General features: G+C 41.7%; 1 protein-coding gene and 1 long non-coding RNA gene across 4 annotated transcripts; one reads left to right on the top strand and one right to left on the bottom strand.

The window, feature by feature from the left end:
* Window positions 1-6932: 6932 nt before the first annotated feature.
* On the bottom strand, window positions 6933-17570 carry AMIGO2 (adhesion molecule with Ig like domain 2). 3 transcript variants are annotated; one of them, XM_032107779.1, is made up of 4 exons: window positions 17147-17570; window positions 16360-16490; window positions 13930-14048; window positions 6933-10454 (listed from the first exon to the last, which is right to left on the bottom strand). In XM_032107779.1, the coding sequence occupies exon 4, from the start codon at window positions 10379-10381 to the stop codon at window positions 8816-8818; it is 1566 nt and encodes a 521-aa protein (XP_031963670.1). In that variant the 5' UTR covers window positions 10382-10454; window positions 13930-14048; window positions 16360-16490; window positions 17147-17570; the 3' UTR covers window positions 6933-8815. The 3 variants fall into 3 exon arrangements, with proteins under 3 accessions (XP_031963670.1, XP_031963669.1, XP_031963671.1); XM_032107778.1 differs by lacking the exon at window positions 16360-16490; XM_032107780.1 differs by lacking the exons at window positions 13930-14048; window positions 16360-16490.
* Window positions 17571-18683: 1113 nt separating this feature from the next.
* LOC116443551 lies at window positions 18684-25144 on the top strand. The gene is made up of 3 exons (XR_004239965.1): window positions 18684-19465; window positions 23240-23329; window positions 24971-25144. It is a non-coding gene; the product is annotated as an uncharacterized LOC116443551 (long non-coding RNA).
* The last annotated feature ends 720 nt before the right edge of the window (window positions 25145-25864 follow it).

The raw sequence follows: 25864 nt of genomic DNA, 5'->3' as shown, positions 1-25864 counted from the left end.
AAAATGTTACATTCTGTCTTTAGGGCACAATTAAGTTAGTTACTTCATTTTCTGCAGAGGAAAAATAAAAATCCTAAATGCTCCTACTTCAGTGACAACATTTCAGCATCTTACAAGTGATGGCTTGGAGACAGTAAGAGAATCTATTCAAAACCACAAAAATTTATAGAAATTTCCAGGTCACTAGTCCTCTGCCACTCTTAGAAATCAGTCCAGTTATCCACTGCCTCTTAGGGAAACCATGGATAAATATTAACATGGTCTAGCTACTGTGAGCAATGTGGCTTGAACTCATGATGTGGTGACAATTAAAGATAACCAGAAAGTACTTTTCTGTCCACGTGTAAGGTCTTATTTGTGGGATGAATGATCTGCACCTGCCTTATTAAGACAACAGTTCTCTATGCAGGAGAAAATTACTAAGACAGTATAAAATTTTAATATATTTTCAAAAGCCTGAGCCCCTAGAGAGGTTCAGGTACTGCTTTTGTTTTTCACTTTTGACTTCTGAACATTATTTTACCACCTTTAATTCAAAGGGTAGTATTCTTCTTCTGGCAAAATTTTCCCACTGCAATGTTTCTATCTTTAAAAAATTGCAGCCTGCGCTCTCCACAAAAGAAGCTCATTGCTTCTGGGCAATAAGAAAACAGCACTCCTCTGAGGCCTAGTCTTCACTCTGCTTTTGAACAGTTTTGATAAGAAAGAGGGGCCCTCTCACACACGTCATCACTGTGAGATGCACCCTGCATAATACAGCAGGTGACATAGCCACACAGATAATGAAAGCTAGTGTAGTCCTCAATTCCTTGTAGTAGATGAGCATAAATTTTACAAGTTATGCCTTACTGAGCAGAATCTGTAGCAGAGCTTCAGGAAATGTCTCCGTAACTCTTGACTTATTACCAGTGCCCATGGTATCTTGTATAGGCCTAACTGGATACTGTTGTATATACTGGATAGTGAGAGGTTTACTGATATTTTTGAAGAATATGAAAATGACATAATAATGACAGAACAGCTTTATAACATTTTTATGCATCATAATGATGAGAATTTTAAAACTTCCTTCTATCACTTTATTATGAAGCAATTATAAATCACCATGAATGTGCCAAGTACACAGCACACTGATTCTTCTGGCATGCTTTCCAACAATTCTCCCTGCTGAATATAAAAGGAACAGGGTCTGGCCGTGCTGGAGAGCTGGCCATGTGCATTCTTATCACTCCCAGGCACTTAGACGAGGTGACAGGCACATGACTGAGTTGGGAATTCATCACAACCAGTCCAGCAAACAGCAGTTTGGAACAGCAATTTTCCACACGGAGCACTAATGAGAATTAGTTTTCTTTAATATGAAATTTTAATGCCAAGAGTCACACTGCCAACCCTATAATAAAATTCTTAGTGAATAACTGATGAGAACGTATCTTCCACACTCTTAGAAGTGTTTTCCTTGCTACGTGAAGGGAAGAAGTGTGTTTCCACAACTGATATGAAGCAGGTGCTATTGAAAGCCCTCTGACTCCGCATTAGGTGTGAATTACTAGGCAGGACTGCTAAAAGACAAAACATTACAGCGTTAAAGGACAAAAATGACTGTTTTTAGTAAATGCAGTGTTTTCTGACATCCTACTGCATTTTTTTTAATCTGTAATGGGAAGGAAATTTTAGAAAAATTACATGCCACAAATGTAGTAACAATAATAACAGCATGTCTAAATATATTTTTAAAATGTGAAATGATATATAGGACAGCATACTCAACAAATTGGCTCATCTCTACAGAAAATATGGATCACAGAGACCATTCACCGCAACATGATCATTTTGTTATATGGGCTGATTATCCATGCTTGAAAATAAAAAGGGGAGGGGATACACATGCATTGAAAAAGAGTTGCATTATCATTTTATGGACAAAAAGGGAAGGAGAAGAGAGAAAACAAAATTCTTTCATCCCCAAATTACAAATCAGCTGATACAGTTGCAACAACAAATGTCATTCACTTGCATTCATGAACGCAGTTTAAAAAATCAGATTTGAAATTATTTCAGGCAATAGCTCAAATATATTAACTTTTGCTTAGCAGAACAAGGTCAGAGAAGCAAGTATACCCTCTGCTCTTTTGCAAAATACCTCCTTCAGCAGGATCCAGCCTTGACTTACATATCTGAGTGGTGAAAAGCTTTGTTTCCCTTCCACCAGTGTTTTTACAGGCAGTGGTGGACTGCCTGGAAAAAGGCTCAAGATTTTGTTTGTTCTAAATACTTGCGTAAAATAAATACATATAACAAATCTAGTGGCTCTCTGATTCTGGTGTCAGGTAAAAAGAGCAAAGAGGACAAAAGTCAGATGTTGCCTGGTCTGAGGCTCTATCTAGCGCTATAAACCCCTGCTCCAAAGGCAAAAGGCTAATTGAGCTGCTCCAGGCAACAGCAGTGCTTATCAGAGCTAATTTATTTTGTGGTCTATTATTGCCAACATCACCTCAGCTACCAGGGAAAGTGCTAGAAATCCTTTTGTTTCTGTGAAAGGACATCTTTCTTATGCAAAGGCAGCACTTGCTGAGGCTCTCACATATCAGAGCCTCCTGCCCCTCTCTAGAGGGTGTCTAAAATTTGTTTGGATTTGATGAGTATTTTGATTTTAGGACCATTAACTCTTGAGGAGAGAAATTGGCAGCGTAGCACATTATGCAGCTCTCAAACAAACATGTTCACTCCCCCTCAACTGCTCTTTCCCTCTCCTGATGTCCCTATCAGGAATATATGCTGCAGCAGCCTATTATGTTCCATGCATAGTTCAAAAGTGCAAATAAAAGCACTGAATTCAAAATGGGATCTGTGGTAAAGTCTAAATAGTGATTGCAACTGAGTTTGTTAAGCTAATCTCATTGAAGAAAACATCTTCCTGATTCTCTAGGAAAGGTCTGTATAATGAAGTTTGGCTCGAGCTTGCCTAGGAAATGCAGCTGACCCCTGGCTGCCATGAGAAATACTCATATAGACTGGACAGCCTCTCTATACACCAGAGTTACTTTACGCTAACGGAGTTGTTTCACATCACTGATGGTTTCTATATCAATTTAGTTAAGTTGATGCAAGATGTTGCAGGAATAGTCTTTCTCCTTTAAAAAAAACCTAAAATATGCCATTTTGAATTAATTCAAATGAGACAGAAAATATCAGTTAAATTAAAACAACCCATAGGTTTATGCCTGAATAATCTGTTTGATCAAAGAATACTTAAATCCACAACTAACTTTTCCTGACATCTCAGTGATGTTGAGCTGATTATATCATTCTTGACCCTCCCTGCCTTCCCTACTAAATGTAGACTTCATTAGGAGAACTAAATGAGAAAATATTATTCCAGTTAATTACGTTGTTCTGCAAAGGAAAGGAAAATAGATTCATACAAGGCAAAGAATCCACCTAATAAAATCAGAACCTAAACCAGTAATTCACAAGAAAAATACTTTCTCCATTGCATCTGTTCAGTTCTTTAATGTTAATATTAGAAATTTCTTTTAAGTAAGGAAGAGATGTATGGTCCTTTTTTCTATGATATGACCACTTCAGCAAATTTGGGATGCCCCTTGTTCAGAAACAACTATTAATAATACGCTTTGATTTCTGTATGGATCATTTTCATAGCTTTATTACTGTCAGAACTCTGTTAACATACAGAACCTACAAAATACCCATTAAATTTGTATTAGGTAATAAGTGCTTGGTGGGTTTTTTTTTATTTTTAACATGTACCCACTGAAGACAAGAGCTAAGATATTAGCCCTTTAAAATATCAAGTGAACTTTGGATCAAATTACTTCTTTCCTTATCCCCCTCAACCTCAAATTTCTCCTTTTATTCAAACCTGAGCCCCACTGGACAAATGGAAAAAGAGTATCAGAGGAAAAAAAGTCCTTAAATATGCATTCTCTTTCTCTATATGTTTAATGATTCAAGTACTATCTACCAGAAAGAGCAAAAACAAAGTAAAATCTAAATTGCTAAATCTGTAAATTGAATGTATATCCTGAGCTCCTACTTACCAATGTCAGCTCTCACTATTTAGAAGCCACTTGGAAGTAGTTAATTTATCAATTCAAGTAATCCCTTACAGCAGCTTTGCAGTACACCCAGAAATCGTCTTCAGGAAGCCAGTCCTTACACTGAAAACTACGAAGGAAGAAGCTGGAAAAGGTCCCTGCACCTGCCACGGCCAAATGGCAACGACTCAGCCTTGAAGATGAGAACAGAAGTGTGTGCTGGGTGGGATGGCCAGTGGCTGCAGTCCACGGGGAGTGTCATTGCTGCATTACTTTAGAGATGACCACAATATATGATGTGGCCCATAAAGGCTGGTTTATTTTCACCCAGTTCAGAGACACGAGGGGTGTGTAGGAATAAGCTTTAGACAACGTATAAAAGCACTCTGAACAGGGTGGATTTACTCTAGAGGGAAGAAATCATCTTGTGCAATCCGGAATTAAAGTTTTTGGTTTAATCACAATTTTTCCCTAGGGTTTTGGCTGTTCAGAAGAATGAGCTATATAATCTGTTAGTTCTTTGACACTGTCAAGAACTAGCAGTCATTAGAAATCTCATTTTTTCGAAGCAGTGATGCTAAGGAGATAGACACATTATTAACCTGGAGCACCACTTGCCTGGCAAGCAGAAGGTATACTACTGGGCTAAAAGCACATAGTATTGGCTGACAAAACCAACTGCAGGGTAAAGGCTGGTGTCAGGAAAGCACTTTGGTTCACCCTCAGCTTCCAGCATGGATGGCAGCTGCTCAGTGTGTTTGAGGGGTAGTCAGATACTGTACGTGTTCATTGTTAGTGAGGTGGTCTGAGTCAGACACTGAATCTTATCAAGGTCAGAAGAGATGACCAGCAAGCAGCTTTACCTGTCTCCTGCCACTACAGGTAGAGAACACAGGGACGATGTGGTTGTGCAGCTGCTGTTGTTGCACTCCGGACTGACCTGAGAGGTTTCATGCTGGCTTTACATGACTTGTTTCCAACACACTCCACAGAAGCTGATGTCTGCAGGCATGTGTGGTACTGGAACCAGACAAAGGCAAGGACACAATTTCCCAGAGCTGCCTGCAGATGCTACCCTTATTTTTGATCCATGAGACAGCTGGAACTAATGCAATAGGCCATTGAGTAGGAGAAAAGCTGCTTATCACCATTAAAGTGGTGGAGGATGTATATTCCAAGGAGCCCCCAAAAAAGACACAGTGGTAAACTAAACCTTAGAGCTCTGCCTATGACCTTGTGTGGCATGGTCTCAGGCACTGGAAAGAAGACAAGGGAGAGCAAAAGCACCTGGAGTTATCAGAGCATTGTGGGGAATATCTTACTCCAGGCATCTTGCAGAGGCAGTGAGTGACCCCACGCCCAGCCATAGACTTCCTGCCAGTAGCTTGGTACCTCTGCCTTACTGCAAACCCATTTTAAGATGTGTCTGGATTGGTGCCAGAGCATTCAGTGCCTCACAGAACTGTGCTCTCTCTGCATTAAAAATATCATTCACCTTTTTTGTAGTTGCTGGAAACATCACAGGGAGATCCAGGACACAGGCTAATGGGAAAGACATGGCTGTAGGACAGGCCTGTCAACAAAGCTTCTCTAGGAGAGTAGAGCACAGCGGAGCTGCAGGTGTGGCATCTGGGCAGCCCCTCCTGCCCATGTGACAACCAGCATGCTGCAAGGCCATGGAGCTGGAGGGCAGCACTGGCTCCCTGCTCACAGCCCTGGCAGGGCTCACATTGCAGTGGAAAGAAAGGAACTGATGAGCTGCATTGGCTTTCCACAGCCTTCCAAGATGAGAGAGGACTGGGGCTATGGATTATGGTGTTGGTGCTATATGATAAATATTCATTAATGATTAAAAATCTTCATTAAACTTGCACCTACTGAACTCATGAGGCTATGGTAACGTAAAGAAGCAGCAAAAAAGCCATCTCTTTTCAAAAGCTTTTTTCTTTTTTTTTACCACTTTGTTCATACTTGTGGTGTCAACTGTGAGCACTTTGAAGGAGTCAGTAAAATACACAGTTAATAGTCACAGTGAATATCTGCTGTTTAGATCAATGCTCAGCTTCTCTAGTCATCTGTCAGGATTACTCTGATCCCACAAATCCCCATGCTTTTGCTGCAGGGCAGCAGCCCTGTGGAGGAAAGGCTGAAGGATCTCTACCTTTTTTTTGTTTAGGACTACCATACAGATTTAACATGCTCAGTGAATTCGATACGTGATACTCCCACTGCCCTGTGCTGGAAACAGCAGTGGAGTGCACCTGCTCAGCTGTAGCTGCTAAGGAGAAGAGTGTCTGCCTCCCAGACATACTGACAACTGCCTGTTTTCTTTTTCTGTCCAATTTGGAACTGACCATCAGCGCTCTTGTGTAAACACTGAAATCTGGGTCAATCAAGCTCATGTACGACAACAGAGCATAACATCTGCCCAGAGCTGTAAGTGATCTGTACAACTGTCTGCGGAGTACTTGTCTCTCTGCTTCCCCCTCTGCCTCACCACCATTTCAGCCTTTTGGCCCTGGGTCACTGATCATCTCCTTGCACAACACAGAGGACATCTACCCACTCACCAACCATACATGTAAAATACTAGGAAATCAGGCAGCTTAGTTAAATCTTAAAAAAAAAAAAAATCCTTGAGAAGGAGACAATGTCAAACCTTTGCCACACTGACAGATGACCAGCCTGATTTTGGCAAAGACAATCACTGTTTCTCCATCATACTTTGTACATAAAAATATAGATTTTGGGTTATTGCATGCACGCAGATGAAAGAGGGAAAAGCTTTATGAAAGGAACCTAACCTGCTTGACAGCAGAAACTATTTTTAAATTTACACAGATAAATGTACAAATAAAAGACACAAACTTCCGGTCATCTTCCTCTCCTCAATATTTATTATCCTCTACCTAGAAAAATAATTTCCATTTTCTATTTCCCTGAATATATTAGTTAAAATCTCCAGCATTTTTATAATTCCACATACTTTGTGCACAATACAGAGACACTGTTTCCTGAGCTAATCTATTTGTCACATAGCTTGTCTTCAAACAATTAGCTACATCAGGATTTCTCTGTAGCAAATCAATTGCTGGTAGCTTTGGCTCAGCCAGATATAAGCTTTTGCATGTTGACATGCCTCTCAAAATAAATCACAAAAAATGGCAAGTGGCTGTTACAGTAAGCTTCTCGAAAATAAATTACAGTTGCCATACCATGTAGCCCTTTGAGTCTGATTTAGTTTATCCTTTACCCTTTCAGTATATTCCCCCAAAATAGAATGAGACAGACATGCTCCATTAACTTGTCTTTGGTAAGTTGTAATTACTTGGAAAATTCCTTTAAAGTTGCTGCTTGTTAATGTGAGGAAGATTGGAAAAGTCCAGCCCAGCCCAAAGGTAAGCAAGCCAAAAAAAAAAAAAAAAAAAAAGCAACTAAAACGCAGATATAACAGAAAAAGAAAAGGCTAATAGACCAGAAAAAGAAAAAGCTAATAGGCCAGTATGCTCATTACAATAACATGCTTCCTGCAACTTACATTGCATGACCAGTCCAGGGCAGTTTTACCAGACTCATAAACTTTGACTGTGACACATGCAAGAAAGAAAGCAGTACATACAAGACAAGGGCCAGGTCTAGGTAAAATCAGTGTTTTCTGAATTTACAGTGTATAAAGTCTTTTATATTTTCATGAGTTTGTCCAAATACTGCATTTCCCCTTTTAAGCAAAAACTTCAGGAAGCAAATTTAATAAGGCTGCAGAAACCATGTGCCACTGAAGTAATGAATTAAAATATTTCCCTGACTTCACAATCATCTTTGAAGAGAAGCCACTCACCCCTAAGATGAAGCAGGAGCCCTGGTGACGGTGGCAGATTTTTTTGCCACATGTGATGCCAAGCATACAGTGAGCAGTGGAGGTTAAGACAGCTGGTTATAATCAATCGGGTTATCACAGCTTAATTAGTGACTGCTAATTGTGTAAGTCCTCATGCCTGACAACTACCATTTCTTGACTAAGGCAACTGCAAAGGTAGCATGTTTACTTTTACCTGTTTTCATCACATGAAATATTTATAAACAAATACAAGCATGTTTTGCAAGTAATCTCATTACTAAGTTTTGAGTAAAATGATTACAAGGCCCTTCATTTAATATTTTCAAGAAATTATTTGCAAATATATTATTGGCTGAAGGCCACAAACGTTTACCCAGTGCTACTAGGGTAAATTTGGTGGCAAATTTAATCCTTTTGTGCCAGGCGTTCCAAGAAAAATCATGACTTTTTTCCCCTAGTGATTATATGTAAAGATTTTATGAGCCTGTGAAAGGAATTGCAGAAAGTCTGGACATTTTTCTCCTTAGCCATGAGAGTTTGCTTCTGCGCACACTTCAGAAGAGCTGAGTTATCAGCATGACTTGGTGTTGCATAGGGGTCAGCCTCTGCCTCTGCAGTCAGCTATATGCACTGAAAGTGTCTCTAAACATGCATGAGAAATTGCTGTGTATGGACCAGAGAGTAAAACTAAGGCTAAGCTTGCATTAAAAACATTCAAAATAATGACAAGCTCTTTGCTTTTCCCAAATGAGATATCACTGTTGCAAGGCCTGCACAGAGAGAAGACGCAGTTCAAGGACTGACAAAACATACCTTTTTTAAAACATTTTATCTCTTTTTATTTGTTTGTCCTGATGGTTGCTACAGGCAAAGGAGGTATTCAGAAATGGAACTGCACGATACAAACACAGGCAGCAAACTACGCTGGCGGCATGAAAGGTGTATCTGAGAACACAGAGTTGACAGAGTCAGAGTCGGATTTTGTTCGAGTAGTTTTTAAGATACTCTCTGTAATGACACTGTCATTAGGAAACAGTTTTACTTTCCCATTCTGACTCTGTTTTGGTTCGTGCACGGGTTCCAGGAAAACCACCCGTTTACCAGTGCTAGCCTTCTTCTCGTCGGCTGGCAGCTCTTGCGGCAGTGCAGAATTCAGTATGGATGAGTGGGCACTGCTTTGGTTCAGCTTCCTCTTCTTCTTTTTCGCCTTACATTGACATGGACAGGGGGTCAGATAGAGATACAGCAGTACTAAAATAATACTGGCCACACAGGCAGCAAGGGTGGTAAAAGCTGTATTAAATGCTTCATGAGCGTGGGACCTGTTCACTGTGAAATTGCTGACATTTATTCTGACTTCTATGGTTTCATTTAATAGTCTTTTCTTATTTATCGCAATGCAGGAATACAGGCCTGAGTTCTCTAGCTGGGCTTCTGTTATCTCCAGGCTGCCATTAGGAAACACTTTGAAGTTATCCGTCTCCCTGTCTGGCTCCAGCAATGTATTGTCTGGACTAACCCACACAAACTGTGTGCCCGTATCACTGATTCTGCTGTCACAGTGTACAATCAGCCTGTCTCCAACCTGGGCATCATGAATAAACCCAAAGGCTTGGAAAGAGCTGTTGACAGTACTTTCAGAGCAATTCATAACATTGTCGTGCAGTAAAGGCAGTTTATTTTGACCTCTTGGGTCTGACTGCAACAAGCAGCTGTACTCATTTTTGAAGTCCACCACAGAGCTGAAGTGCCTTTGATACCAGAAGATTAGCATGGAGTACAGGACACAGTCACAATAGAATGGGTTGCCATGAAGATAAATTCCACTAAGTTGTTTGGCTGGCACTGAACTCAGGCGCTGAATAGGCATCGTCTGGATGTGATTAAAGGAAATGTCCAGCAGCACAAGGTCTGTCAGTTTATGTTTTCCAACGTATAAGTCCAGTGGGAAATGCGAGACCAAGTTGTAGCTTAGGTACAGTTTCTGTAATTTGTACAATCCTCCAAAGGCTAAAGACTCAATCTGTGTTATTTGATTGTTGTACAGCAGGAGAACCTCCAGCGCCTTTAGCTCCTGAAACACAGGGCTGCCCAGTGTTTTCAGGCTGTTGGATGACAAGTCTAGATACTTCAGATTCGGAGTTGTGGAAAAGCTTCCAGTGCTAATGCTGCTAATGCTATTATGATTGACTATTAAAGTGTTCAGTTTCTCAGACAGCACTGGGACCCATTCAGGCTCCAAAATCCCAATTCTGTTATAACTCAGATCCAGCCTTTTCATACATTTATAAAGATTTCCTGGCACTCGAGTGAGGTTCTTATTTGTGCAGCTTACGATATCACTGGCACAGATGCAGGCTGCTGGACACATCCCCGGGGCACTGCCACAAACACTCACGGTGAAGACCAAGAGGCATGCGAGTCCTTTGCAGTTCACTTTAAAAACTCCGAGTCGAGTAGGAAGTGTCCGCCAGTTTAAAGACATTGTCACTGCCCTTTAGCTGTCTCCCAGTGCTCCTTGCCACAGATTACATGTGCAGTTAGCTTTGCACTGGTTGCTGTCAAAAGAGGGATACAGAGGTACAGCACGTTAACATTTACCATTCATACTCTGCCTGATTTCTTGTGCCTTTTGAAAAATACACAGAATGAATCCTTTGGGTTTCATACAGTTAACGGTACAACCTAGTTCTAAGGTGATGTAAGCTTAACACTGGTTTTATGTAAACATGAAATTCTGCACTCATGTGTAAATATATATATATATAGATATATACACTGGAGATACAGTATTTTTTGTCTTCAAAAAGAATGCAACTATTCTTCAGTCTTGGACCAAGTAATGCAATTTCTGACAGTTCATGAAAAAAAAATTGGAAAGGTTCCTCTGTGGGCCATGACTTGGCAATGGCACCCGCTACCTGTTTCCAAACCAACACCGACAGAATTCCAGTAGAGGAAAGAAAAAGCCTCAATCTAAAATGTTTCTTTTCTTGTCTAGTGGGAAGCAGCTACAACATGCTTTTCTTTACTATCAGAAAATGTCACACGTTTTCAAGCAAAGAATTTTCTCAGACTTTCTAGCCTTAAATGTCATATGAATTTCTTTCTTTTTCTCTATTTTTTTTATTCAGTAACTTATGGTTCAGGTAGCAACAGCCTATTTTGAAAGTTATTAAAGTTGTTCAATAAAAATATTTTGTATTCTACTTCTACCTTTGCCAATATAAGTAATGAGGAAGAAATCTATGCTTAGTGCCTACCTCAGGCACAAGTTTTGGGAACATTCAGTAAGGATGAGTCAGCTGTTTCTCAAAACTTAGTAAAAAAAAAAAAAATTTGCTCATATGTAGATAGAAAAACCCCAACCATACTCTTTTCCGAGAATATTTTAGAGTCAGTATTTGAAGCAGGGATGTAAGATTTGACACAGTAGTGATTCTGTGCTAAGGGGTATGCTTTTTGCCATCTTCTGAGAAAATGTACACATACATAGCAGAGGAATGAACATTTCTGTTTATTCTTTTCTCCCTGGTACCTGTTTAGAGCTCATCAGTAAATTCACAGGAGAGTTCATGTACATTGATTATTGTCACCCCTTCAGAGCTCATATGTGGTATTCAGCTCCCACATTATTATCCTCAAACGCATTTCTCCAATCTCACCCACCTGTTGGAGCAGTTCTGAGCAGGACAAACCCTGCAATGTCTGCTCTGTGCTGCTGATAGTGGCTATGGCCAGGAGCCTGTGGACAGTGGGATGAGAAGGAAGAAGCAGCCTCAGATAGAAAGAAGCAGAATAAAAGAAGAAATTGTATTCTCCAGTGATGCAAGATGGATGAAGAAAAGATGAGCCTTGAGGAAAAAAACCATTAAGATCAAGACCTAAATGGTGGAGGGTAGCAGGGCAGAGGGACAGTGAAAGAAGGGGAGACAGAGAAGAGAAGGGTAAGAGATACACAGGGAAGGAAGTGCAAAATCAGGGGAGGTAGATGCTAATGGAGCATCATTGCTGTTACTGAAGAAACTGAGGAGGAGGTAGTCTGAGGATGCAGAAGTCAGTTAAGGCATATGAGACTGGAAAAGCAGAAGAGGAGGGTGTAAAGCAAATGAAAAGGACTAAGCAGAAGACAAACGAGTTTCAGGAGGTAAACCTTAGAGCACACCTCTCCAGAGAATTTACATTTGCTATTTAAGAACCTAAGATTACCGATCCAATTAATTAACATATGCAAAACGCAAAAATTTTCACTCCTCCTCAGTTCTTTATTTCCCTCTTCTGTAACCCTCTGCCAATCTGGCAAGCTGCTGTCTTCTGCTGACAAATCTACTCTTAAGTCAAGTGGTAGAAGATGTGCTATGAAACTAAAGAGCTGAACCTTCTAATGACCCACTAAATTAAGAAATATGAAGGCAGCATGGGAGAATGGGACATTTCACCTTTCACAAGAACTTATATATACATTGTCTTTAGATGTTTGCATAAAAAAAAAACCAAACCATTAAGAGTCTTAATGATCTTGGCAAGACTGCCAAGTCAAATGCTCAAAAATATAGTGTCAGAATTACATTTTTCTTGCCATTTCAGATTTTATACACAGTCCTTGGTTACATGATTGCTAAATTTTCCCCCCAAAAACTTTCCTGACATTGTGCATAGGTTCTGAGGAAGAACAGGGAAAAGAAAGGGTGACTACATCAAGAGCTTAGTAAATCCTGAGAACTGCAGCTGTCCTAGCCTTGGCCACAAAATTCCTGTGAGATCAGGCAAACTATGTAAATTGGTGACTATTACAAAACAATGAACATATTACAGCCACCAGCTTGGCACTTAGGAAATAAAGAACCTCTGCATGTTAAATTTGGGAAGGATTGATCTGAGGAAGTGGTGAGATGAGAGCCAAAATGCTGTGACTCTATCTGGCACTTCTGCACAGAGTCTGACCCTATCTGCACAGACTGCACAGGCTTCTCCTGCTTCCCTGTTTACACAAAGGATATAGTAACATGATCTTAGCTATAGAAATATTGTAAAAATAAATTGATTGGTTTGAGTTAAAGTTAAATATCAAGATTCATGAATTCTTCTAGGCTTTTAAAGTCTCCTGAAGCCACTAACTGCATGGGGTTTTCAATGGAAAGTTAGAAATCCAGAGGAATATTTTTTTAACCAGTCCTAAGCTCCTTACTTAATTGCTTTTGTTAGGTAGTCTACAGCAACAATTAATAGATACAAGTTCTTCTAGAGGGTGAGACCTATGAAACTGCCACCAGAAAATAATTGTATACCACAGTGTGAATTTGTATGGCATACAGACATAAGGCACAAGGAAAACACACTGACAGATGAAAAAGGTATTTAGTAATTGTCTTTTAGTTAGTCTTCTGTATGAAGCAAGGCATCTGAAAACTACATACCATAAAACCACATGCTTGAAGACTGGACTATAAAACATCCACAAAATAGATGAACTGTTGCTGCAAAGGTTGCCTTTCCCACTAACACCTGAATGCCTGATTCTGCAAGCTGTGAAGCCTAATTTTTAATGTAACTGAACTTGCAACAAGGTGAATGGCAATTAAAAAAATCAGCTCCCATGTTGAATATAACTGTGATCCTGGAGATACTCCAAATGGGACATACTACACCAATGCTCTGGTTTGTAAGGGTTACTAAGTTTAATACACTGGATAACCTTGCATGTTTGTTTCTGTCCATGACTACAATTATCTCATCAGAAACTCCAAGCTAATCTGCAACCAAATCCCATGGGGAAATGCACATCAGCGGCTGGTGTATATCAGCATAATACCTTAGAATTCTAAGGAGCAAAACCAGTTTGCTAGGGCTGAAAACTTGATTGTCCATTTTCAAAGCTCACTGGAGCTGTAAAATGAAAATTGTTTCAGATAACTTGCCTTGTCTGGCAGGGCAAATCCAAATTATAGACATCCTAAACATACCACAGGACACACAAGAGTATTTAGAGAGTACTCTGATGAGCAGAAGCCTTCCTTTGCATGCCCAACTCACAGTGCAGTGCCAACATTCCCAACAGGTTCTTTGCTCTTTTGGAGAGTAGGACTGTTGAGCTGCAACTTGCTCTTCAACCTGTGTTCCCCATATCTTCTGCACAGATTACCCAGGATGGTCTGCAAAGCCAAGCATGTTCAACATAAATATTTATAGTGTTTGTGATCATTTGAACTTACTCAAAATGACTGCATAAACATTTCTGGGTAGTAATGTGTTAAGTGGCAAGAAGAACAAAGCCTACAATTAGCCCTATATTAAAGAACCATTTTGTTTCATCCCAGTAACACTACTTCATGTCTTAGAGAAGTCTTATTTTACAAATTTCAATATTGCATTTTTCTCAAGAGAGATATTGCTATTGAATACTATCAGCTAACATGTGCCAACAGACTTTGGCCAAGTACTTCACCATTATTTCTGAATGAGCTGGGTAAATACCTTTTCTGATTTATAGTAAAGTGAAGGGCATGGTTGGGAGTTTTGTTCTTGAATTCCGTTCAAAGAAATAATTTCTTTGTGATGTTAAAGGGCAATATTTTAAGTTCAGTGCCAAAAACACATTACTCCCTGAGATGAATCATCTGAATAGTAATGGTGCACATGCTTAACTATTTGAGAGGAAAGGCAGGACATATCCTGCTATCATAGCAAAAATCCTCTGTGGTCAGAGCAAAATTGACTACAACCAATCAAACTTCCAGAGAAGCTAAGGATTTGGTTCTTGGTTTTGAACTTTTTAATGTGTATGTTTGTTGTCGTTCTTTGTTTATTTCTGGGGGAGATGTTTGTTTGTTGTTTTGTTTTTAAAGTAACGAGCACCTAGACCTGCTTATGGAAAAGGGGAATGCCAGGCAACATACAATCTCACTATCAGTTATCACCTGAAGATCAACTAATGTTCTGAACACTCCTTTCTCTGGGCTCTCTCTCCCACTAAGACATTAATAATCTCTACACCAGTTTTCTCACCCTCTGTAAGTACCTTCGAGCTTACTGCTGTTTCTCCCACAGAACCTGTACACCAAACTATCACTCCCAGTTCACTTGAGACTTTGCTGAAAAATCCTTACGTGGCACATCTCTTACTTTAAGCAGTGAATTGGACTGGAGATCACAATTCACCTGAATGATTTTGCAAACACTACTATTAGTCTTTTCACTGTTAAAAAAATTGGACTGGTAAATATTATTCCTACTGTAAAGCATTTTCCTGTACATTGGTGATGTAAATAGTCCCACATCTGGTTGGTACCTTCTGCACAGTGAAAATGCAAATATTTGCACACAACCCTGCTGCCTGCTGTACTACTGCAGGAATAGTGTCGAACCTCTAGAGAGATCAAAATATCAAAGATCTCAGTTCATCCTCCGGAAGGTTCACATCATTTCTACATCCCCTACCTCCTTCCCTTGTGCTACATCCCCTGTGACAGTCTTCTCTTGAGTCTTGCCCCAGTCTCACCAGCCCACAAGAAATTTTATACATCCCTGCACCTTGCACTGACTTCCAACATCCACACAGGTGCTCTTCCCCTATACCAGTCTACATATCAGATGAATTAGGGCTGAACTAGTCAAACATAACTATATATTAAATAAAAAAATGGTGGCTCAGGTGTTAATGTTTTCTCACTGCCCAATTTTTTTTCTGGCATGACATTTGACAGAGGTTCCTTATGAACTCAGAAGCAAAAGTGATTTTTAGAATGAGGTTTTATTAATTTATAACAACAATATCATATAAGTAATATCATGCTTTTAATCCCAACTTTATGAATCCTGCTTAAGTACATGACACAGCCATTAATTACATACAGACTAGTGGCATCCTACACAATTAGTCTTTTAAAAAATTACATTTATAAAGAAGGTCTGCACAAACTTGCATTCCTTGTGTGTGTGTGATACTGTCAGAGGAAATATTCATACAGCAGCCACCTCACCTCAGTCTCCAGGCTCTACTCTGCCTTTATCACTCTTGAGTTGAAAAGGCTCTCTCTGCATCAAATCTTCCTGACAGCTGTACTCAGCATCTCTGACTGAACAGAGATAGATTACCCCAACATTGTAATCCATGAGATTTAGTGACATGATGGATTGAACAGCAAAGACTGTTGGTGAGCTACATCTGGGAGACATCTTGATACACTGGACTAAATCCCTGAACTGGGCTAAACTATGCTTGGTGCAGGACCTAACAGTGATGAAAAAATGGCTTTACATCATATTTGCAGCAAGCTGATCCTGAGATCAGCATGGTAAATGGAGTGTTCTCTATGCCCAGCATCTGGCCAGACCTCAATCATGCTGAATGAGAGATTAATTCGTCCTAGTAACCTTAGCCAGATAAAACTATCATCTCCCACTAATCCTTCAGTAAAGATTGAATTTCCTTGAAGACGGACTTTTTTCAAAAACATAACTCACTTGTTTTAAAGAAAACAGAGACACAGAAGAGCAACTGGGTAACGTACAACAGAGCCTCAGTTGGACTAATCAACAGCCTTTTACAGCCGTACCAGCTATGTGAAGTCAACATCTCTGCAGCTCTTATCCCTCTGAGAGAGTACAAGGGAAATATGCATCAGTGAAACAATTCCATCCTTTTTTACCATGTTACTTTGTCAAATCAAGCTGCAACCAAGCTTAAACCTTGCAAATTACTTCAGTTGCTAAGGAGATCAGCAAATAATTAAGAAAAAATGCAACGATAAGTGGCAGTACCTATTACAGTATCAGTAACCAGTCTCCAAGCAATGTCAAATCTTACGAAAGTTTTGTTGCCCAGCGAAGGATCCTCACCGCCTCCAAAATTTTATCTGAGGGCTAAACTTCACAGAAACCCCCTTGCCTACGATTTGGGGGGCTCCTGCCAGTCTCACGGCGGGGATTGTCCGCTGTAGCCCCAGGTTCCTACCGGGAGTCGGCGGAGGGCAAAGTTTCGGCGAGCCCAGCGACCGAGCTAAACCGGCATCGGACCGGGGGCACCCACAGGCACTCCGAGGGGTCTCTGACCGACTTCCCCGGGCAGGCTCGGCCACTGCCGCCGTTCAGCGGCGGAGGCAGGGACTGGGTCTCCCCCGCCCGCTGCCGGGCTGCTCTCGGCTCCGGCGGCCTCTCTGAGCCCCGACTCCTGCCCCTCCGGCCCCTGCCCCCCGTCATACCCCGGCTACCGGAGGGATGCCTGCTCCGCCACCCCACCGGGCAGCGTTACCTGGAGCTTCCGATGGCCGCCTCATGTCCGGGGAGCGCGATGCCGGCCCCGCCGCCGCCTGCAGCCCCTGCCCCGCATGCTGCGCTCCGCTCGGCTCCGGGGGAAGTTGCGGGACGCCGGGAGCGCGGCAGCGGCTCCGCTGCGCTCCCCCGCGGACACAGGCAGTGCCGGCCCGCTGCCCCCGGGAAGGGAGCTGAGGCCCGGAGCTCGGTACCGGCGGAGGGTGAGCAGGGAAGGCAGGAGACTCCCAGTCAGAGTGGCGACCGGGTTTTTATCCCCTCCTGCCTCCGCCCTCCCGGTCTCCGCCGCCGCGCAGCACCCGACCCGACCCTACGCCGCTTCCCCCGACGCCCTCTCGGCGGCTTCCGCGGCAGCGGGACCGAGTCGTCGGTGCCCCGGGGGAGGAGCGCACCGGCTGCCCCCGCTCCGCCCCTCGCCTCCCGGGGGCTGCGGCGGGTGAGGAGCGGGGCCGGAGCGGGGCGGAGCGGCGGCAGCCCCCGGGAAGGCTCCGCCGCCCGAGTGGGCTCTGCCCCTGCGCTGCACAGCAGCCCCCAGCCCGGCCTGCAGCTCCTCGACGCCGGGCGGGGGGCAGAGAGCCCGGCTCTGCAGCCGCCACCAGGGACACCCCTTTTTCGGGAGGGCGCAGCCGAAGACACGGTCCTCGTTAAAAATGCATCAAAACTCCCCGTGAGCGGAGATGGAACCGCGGGGTGTTTGTTCGTAAGGGGCGGATAAATGTAAAAGGCATGGTGTTAGCTCTAGAAAACCGTCCTCCTGTTAATTGAATAGTCAAAACCCACGGAAGCCCCATAGCAAACTAGGCTTTGATCGGAGCAGAGGAGTATAACAAATGATATAAGGGGTTATCTAAAATTAATTGCCACGTACAGAGATTCTCTTGACCATGGGATCTGTGGGAGAACTGCTGCAAATCAAATGGGGGAAGTGTGACCAGATCAGGAAGGGACAAAGCTGCAACTGAAAGCCAAAGAACACATTTCCTTCTGTTTCACGTTGGTTTTAACCTCCCCCGACCAAATTTCTCACGACTTTTCCATCATAATTTAGAGTACCCTACATTTAGAGACTGAAACTGAACATGGGCTACTTTGGCAAATAACAGAGATCGGGGATTTATTGTCATCCAGACAGACAGTTTATAGAACAGTTCTCAGCAAATGGGCTTGCATATTAAAGCTGCTGCAAACCACACTTTTATTTTAAGGGCACAAAGAAAAGTAATTTTTAATACGAGGGTTCCTGACTACATATAAAGCTAAAGGGTTCCTCGTCCTAGAATTCACCCTACAGGAAAACTAAAATTCTTTAGTACAATACAAGGTATATCTTAAACATCTGCTTCAATATAGATTGAAGCCTGGTGAGACATAGGTGATATTGCTATTCATTTAAAAAAGTTTTTGTACACAACCTTAAAATAAGAATTCAGCTTTTTATTCATCATTCTTATTTTGTGCTGAATTTCTGTATTTCTATGCAGTTAGGCTATACAGCACTGAAGTAATTTTAATCTTGATGTTATCAATTCAACACTGATTTGTTTCAGACTCTCCACTGGAATATTCATTTGTTTAAAGGAGCTTATTGTCTTCATTTAGGCTAAACCATTAAACTTTCCTGGTGACCTTGATATGACAAAATACTGGGTGAAATTTAAGTCGATCACATTACCAATACAGACTGAGGAAGAGGCTAATCACTTTTGTAGTCTTCCTTCCTCTGCTTTCAAAACTGAAAATGTTGAGCCTGAATTCTTCTTAAAGACCTACTTATGGAATGAAAATTCCTTCTGTGGTAGCATATGGAGTAGCTGTCCATTTGTGAGTTTTGTGCACACTTTGATTGAAGGAAACTGGTTTTAAAATCCTAAGAATTTTAGTTGCAGCTTGTTCAGACCTCAGTAAGTGTGGAGGACTGGTAGATACAAAGTGACAGTATTGCTTGTAGCTAAGTTATTTAAATTCCAGCCATGAGATCTGGACAGAGTAATAATTGCTCTGGGAAAGGCAGGATCGAAATCAAAGTGAAGTCCAATACTTAAGGCAATAAGAATTTTGATTTTCAATTTTGTTTTTCTCGTTAATGCTGACTGTGATTTGCTTTTTATATTGGAGATCTCAGGGCCCAGATGCTCAGAAAATTGATGGGAGTTGTGATCATCCTTTCATGATGATCATGATGATCATGATGATCAGCTTACAGAAAGAGGCCATCTGCCCATAAGCAGACTTAGCAGAGAAATCATAATGAAGGGATGCATCGAACTGTCTGAAAGGAGTTCAGAACCACAGGATTCTTGTAAGTATGGAAACAGCTGGTTGTAAGCCCAGCAATTCTTCGTTCCCACTGAATGCTGACAAATTTGAACATGGCATGATGCAATCTAATTCTTTGTGCTGTTTCACAACATAAAGGTGCTTTTGTCACTTGTTACATACTAAATTACAAGGAAGATTGCTTTTAAAAATCTAATTTGGATGAGAACAATTGGTATTTAGCTTTCCTCTACCAAATAGCACTGATGTGAAAACAGTACCTATCCAAAATCTTTGTTGATCATACATGGGCACAAGCTGTGTGATGCTGACAGTACATTAATTAGGATGTGAAACCTCTCTTTTGATAATCTCTATGAATGTAAGGTTTCTGGCATCACCAATAGTGATTCTTATTGCAGAGAATTGCTGATAGCTGCCTGCTCCTTCCAAAACCATCAGGATCCTGCCTATGTTTCCCTGCCCCTGCACCAAACTATCCATTAGAGTGAAAGCTTTTCAGTGCTTGTTTTCACATCCTGTGCAGTGCCAGACAGACTGAAGGGACTTGATAAGGTCTTTTAATAACAATATTTACCATGTGATCTTGAAAGCCCCCACAAATACAGAAATGCCTCTAGTATCTTCAATATCAAGTTTCTTTATTAAATGCAAACTTTTTATGTTTATTTCATTATTATATAATGAAATTGATCATTAAATACTTTTTCAAAAGCCTTTTGGCTACAGGGAGTTTACAACACCTTCTTGAACAAGCAGTGTAACTACTGGGCTAGAGATTAGCTGGGAGGCGGGTACTGAAAGAAAGGAATATCCTCCACCTCTCACACTCTGCTTCTGTCAAGGGCATGATTTTTCTCCCATAGTGCTCATGCAGGAAGAAGGATTTCCAGCCTCCAGTTTAAGACCTGGTTACATGAATTATAGCCATTAGATATCACACTGTAAAAATGGTCAGAAAGTCACATTCCTTTTTTGTGATTCCCCCTTTCCATCCTGAATTAATTCTGTTCCAGTGTAACTCCAGTCTGGGGGTTAGGGTACTTCAGTGAGCTGGAAGAGGTGGCCTGCAGTCCCTCTGCACAAACTCTGAGCCCCCAGAAGAAGACAGGGATGCAAGTTGCACAAGGACTTAGCCATAGATTTGTGACTACCTGAGGGGAATCCTCTTCCCCCAGCTGGCACAATATTTTTAGTAAAGTCTACACCAAACAGTTTGACAGCATCTAGTGGGCCAAGCCCCTTAGCGGCAAACACGTGGGCCATGGATCCTGTCTGGACTTCACTGTGAGACACAAGCACAAATGCTTGGTCCTGTCAATGCTCTAACACTTTTGGCATGCCCTGAAGCAGAACATGTCCTCTGCCCTGTCTGAGTGATTCTGGGAATCCTGCAGTGCCTCAGGGGATGGAGAGAACAAAAAACATGTCTGGCAGGGATGGCTGTGGCAGACAAGTGTTTTAAGACTTTTATCAGATGATAAGCAAAACTGTCACTTGAAAGTTTCAATTGCTCTTAGGATAATTTATTGGGTCTGGCTGAGATGGAGTTCATTTTCCCCATAGCAGCTCTCACTGTGCTGGTCTTTGCTTTGGTAGCTAGAAAGGTGTTGATAACACACTGGTGCTTTGGCTACATCTCAGCAGTGCTGGCACAGCATCAGTCCCGTCTCTCAGCATTCCCCCACCCCATCAGTAGGCTGTGGGTGGGCAAGATCCTGGGAGGGGACACAACTAGGCCAGCTGACTCAAATTAACTGAAGGGATATTCCACACCATATGGCATCAGCTCAGATATAAAAGCTAATAAAGGGAGGAGGAAGGGGGGGACTTTTGTTATCTACAATGTTTGCCTTCCTGAGCAACTGCTACATGTGCTGCAGCCCTGCTTCCTGGGCAGGGGCCTGACATCGCTTGCTGGTGGGAAGTAGAGAAAAAAATTATTGGTTTTTTTCTCTTTGCTTATGTGCATAGTCATTTTCCATCTTATTTTCTCTCCCTGTTCGGTTGGGAAGGGGGAGTGATAGAGTGGTGTGGTGGGTACTTGGCATCCAACTAAGGTGAAGCCACCAAAAATAATGATGATAAGGTTGAGTTCCTATGGGTGGGGATCAGGGGGAAGGCTAACAAGGCAGACATCCTGGTGGGAGTCTGTTATAGACCATGCAACCAGGATGAAGAGGTGAATGAACTGTTCTGTAAGCAGCTGGCTGACATTTCACGATTGTTGGTCCTTACTCTTCTGGGAGACTTTAACCTGCCAGATGTCTGCTGGAAAGTCACCACAGTAGAGAGGAGGCAGTCTAGGAAATTCATGGAGTGTTTGGAAGAAAACTTCCTGACTTGGGTCACAACAACCCCCTGCAGTGCTACAAGCTGGGGCAGAGTGACTGGAAATTGGCCCAGTGGAAAAGGACGTGGGGGTGCTGGTTGACAGTGGCTGAACATGAGCCAGCTGTGCCCAGGTGGCCTGTCACAGTGGGGATACTGCAACACGTGTATCAGACAACGAGGCCTGTGGAAAAGAAATAGATATGGACAGACCCTTGATGGGTGTTTCAGAAAGATGTTTATTTCTCCAGCCACATGGCCGGAGCTCTGCCAAGGAACCCTCACAGTCTGGGCTGAGGGTCCTTGCCCGCGCAGGGGAACACAAACCAACCAATGGGGAACGAGGCTGAGCAGGGGCAGGGAAACTCTGTGCGTCCCCCCCAGGGCCCCTCTCCCAGGGCTACATGGCGGGGGGGGGAGACCCCAACAGTGGCCAAGAAGGCCAATGGCATCCTGGCTTGTAGAAATAGTGTGGCCAACAGGACCAGGGCAGTCACTGCTCTTCTAAACTTGGCATTGGCTGAAATCCTGCGTCCAGTTTTGAGCCCCTCCTTTCAAGAAAGACATTGAGGTACTGGAGTCAGTCCAGAGAAGGGCAGTGAGGCTGGTGAAGGGTCTAGAGTGTAAATTGTATGAGGCACAGCTGAGGGAACTGGGGTTGTTTAGCCTGGAAAGAAGGAGGCTCAGGGGGCACCTTATTCTCTACAGCTGCCTGAAAGGAGGGTGTAGTGAGGTGTGGGCCCATCTCTTCTCACAGGCAACTAGTGACAGGATGAGAGGACATGGCCTACAGCTGCACCAGGGGAGGTTCAGTTTGGACATCAGGAATAATTTCTTCCCTGAAACAGTGGTTGAGCATTACCCAGGAAGGTGGTCAAGTCACCAGCCTTGGAAGTGTTCAAGAAACTACTGGAGATGGCACTCAGTGCTATGGTTTAGTTTTCATGGTGGTGTTGGGTCAAAGCCATTGGACTCAATGGTTTTTGAGGTCTTTTCCAGCCTTAATGATTCTATGATTCCTTTTGGCTCTGCTTTCCAACTAGTCTGAAGCTGTGCCCTGAGAACAACTATTTTGTTCCACCAGGGCGCTACTCACTAGGCTGCTCAGTCACCAAGGAACCACTCTTTTCTTCTTTTTTTCTTTTTTTTTCCTTTTTATCTTTTGATCTTTTTTTCTTTTTTTTTTTCTTTTTTCTTTTTTTCTTTTTTTGTTTTTCTTTTTTTTCTTTTTTTTTTTTCCCTGCTGAAAAGCTCCTTTTTTACTTCCACATTGAATGAAGGCTATTTATTAGACTAAGGACAAAGGAAATGAGTGAGTCTTTAGACCAGCGTGGGGTTGTGAGAAGATTATACTCACTCTGTACCTGGACAAATGGTTCCTCGCTCTCCATACTTATGCATTCAGAACTGACTTTTCTTCCTGTCACTCAAACATATTTATTACTCTGTGTTTTCACTTTCATAGCTCTGCAGGTCTAGGGGGGGATGTTTGAAGACATCACCTGTCCACCAGTGCCATCTTTTCCCATTCTATCCTCAGAATTGCCATCAACTGGTAAGTACTGTTGAAAAGGGAGTAAGAATGGTTAACGTAAAGTTGAGCTTCTCATTAGGATTATGTATATTTCAGAATAAAAGCTTTATACTACTTTTATTTGTTGCTATAGTCCTGACTTCTGGCCCTTTCTACCTTCAAATGCTTCTTTAGTACCAAAAATACCGGTTCCTCAGTTTGGCACAACTGCTGTTACTTGCAGTCCTCTCAGATGTCTTTGTTTTTCAAGGATTTCGTAAGACCAAAGATGGGAAAAAGATCATCAGATACATCTTAAATGTCTCTGTTTATCAAATTGCTTTAATTTACTTGCTGTGTGCTGGCACCATCAAGTTTGTGTACAACTTCCTGAACATGCAGTTTATGTCCTGGATAATTTCTGAAACAGTGAAAGAGCTTAAACCATGATATTCTCCATCCAAAGGTGAGTTTCATACATTGAATGAAAAACAAATGAACATTCTGAGATGAGTTCTTTTTGAGAACTTATTTTGAGATAGATTTGATTTTGAAATCTAAAAATTTGGAAAAACAGAGGTGTCAGTGGCTTTGTATGCCTTGTGCATTTTTAGGGTCCTTAAGTCTTTGAATTTGCAAATCTCAAAAACACCCAAAGACCTTGTTAAGCAGTATTCAAGTCTTCGGGGCATATTTATGCAAAGAAAGCATTGTTAAGCACTGGAGGATAATTTATTTTCATTTTCTATTCTGTAGGCAGAAGTTGTGAAAATGTTACAAGTTAACAGTAAGTTATTGGTTCACTGAATTGAGCCTTTAAAGGGAAGGACATTTGGGAAATTAATTTGTCATGGCTTTGAGCAGTCTATTTTAAAGCAGTATGGTAGCTTTTCTACAATAACAGGTAACTTAACCTTTAAAATGCAGTTCTTCACGCAAATAAACCTGGGTAATGGACTTTAAAAGGTGATTTTGCATGCCCTCAGGCATTACTTATTTCTTGGAACACCATGTCTCTCTCATATATCCAAAATAAATCAGGAAATCTTTTTAGAACACCAGATTCATTTTGCATTATAATGGAATGTAGTGAGTTCCTACAGCAAATGTAAAATATTGCCTAAAGAGAGAACATGCCAGGGTATTCTCTAATGAAACATGGATACTACCCCACAGCAATATATAAAGTATTTGTGAATACTCTATATTTGCAATATCAGTCATGAGGTAAAGGAAGATGGACAATCTCACTCTTGGCTTTAATTGTTCATAGATACAGTGCTATTAAGTACAGGCTGTACTTATCAGGAGTTATAGTTCAAACCAATTTTGTGGATATGCAGCACTGGTAGGAGATTGAGGAGGTTCTTGATGTGTTTCATATTGAGTGTGTGACTCATTTAATTGGCTCCTACGTCCTGCTCCCCCTCATACTTTTCATGGTGCTTCTGCACATTTTCTGTCTCATTCCAAGACCCCCACATGCAGAATATGACAGATCATGAATGGTCAGTCTTAAACATGGTCTGTCAGGTGAGTGTGCCTGGGCTTACAGAGTGGGAGAGAGCATTGAGGTGGTGCGTTGCATAGGAAAGAAAAAAAAAAAGAAAAAAATTGAAAGTAATTAAAAAGCCCATCTAGAAGATCAGTACAGCCTTCCTCTGCATTTCCTTCTTCCCATAGGACTCAAGGTGTGAGCTGTGAGCCTCCATTCTGTGACCAATGTGTGGAACCCTGGATCATAGTGCCACAGGATTCCCCAGACTGGCACAAAGACACCAGATCTAGTACAGCAGTGCTGTGAGTTTGCTCAGGGGGTGTGTGGGGGTGTAGTTACATATCTGAAAAGGACAGACAAGTTTCTGCATACAAATTCCTTCAAAAGGGAGTTAAAGATCTGTAACTCCTCCTGACAATGAGTTATGGCTGCAAGTCAACAGAAATACTTTCTAGGAGATGTAGAACCAATGTTTTATTTTTATATTTTGTAAAAGAAGAAACCAAATCTCCTCACAATTATTATGATGCCTTTCACTCAGCCTGTGTCCTTTTTAAATCAGATATTTTACCACTAGCTTTTAGCAAGTAGCTGACAAATAACATAGGGAAACTAAGTAGAAAAGAAATAAAATTGTATGTTACTTTGGTGAACAATGCTTAGTTTGCAAAGGCTTTTATGATCCATAGAAGTCCAAACTAAAACTGCTCTGACTTTGCTTCAACTAATAACAGTGATGAGCACAACCATCCATTAATATTAGTTACTTTTGGAAAAAAAAGGATATGAGGCAAAATGTATTCAGAACTGGCATTATGATCCTGGACATGAAGACAGCTTCTGTGCTTATTTCTGTAGGCAATATATCATCTGGAAATAAAAGGACACATTGCCCATTATTCATGACCATGCATCTTGAAAGCAGCAAGGGTGACTGTAAGGATAGAATTTTGTTTATATGCAGACTCATGTTCATTATGCAGCTTATTCTGTTTGTTACAACCATAAACCAACACAGTCCACTGCAGCAATTCCATCATATATCTCCATATGTGTCTCCATAATGACCGTGTACTGCC

This window comes from Corvus moneduloides, chromosome 4, assembly GCF_009650955.1.
Source record: "Corvus moneduloides isolate bCorMon1 chromosome 4, bCorMon1.pri, whole genome shotgun sequence".
NCBI lineage: Eukaryota > Metazoa > Chordata > Aves > Passeriformes > Corvidae > Corvus > Corvus moneduloides.
Note: the sequence above shows the minus strand (reverse complement) of the source record. Positions and strands in the feature narration are given on the sequence as shown.

Coding starts and splice junctions, on each gene's coding strand:
- AMIGO2 (XM_032107779.1), bottom strand. CDS start 10,381: ATGTCTTTAAACTGGCGGACACTTCCTACTCGACTCGGAGTTTTTAAA.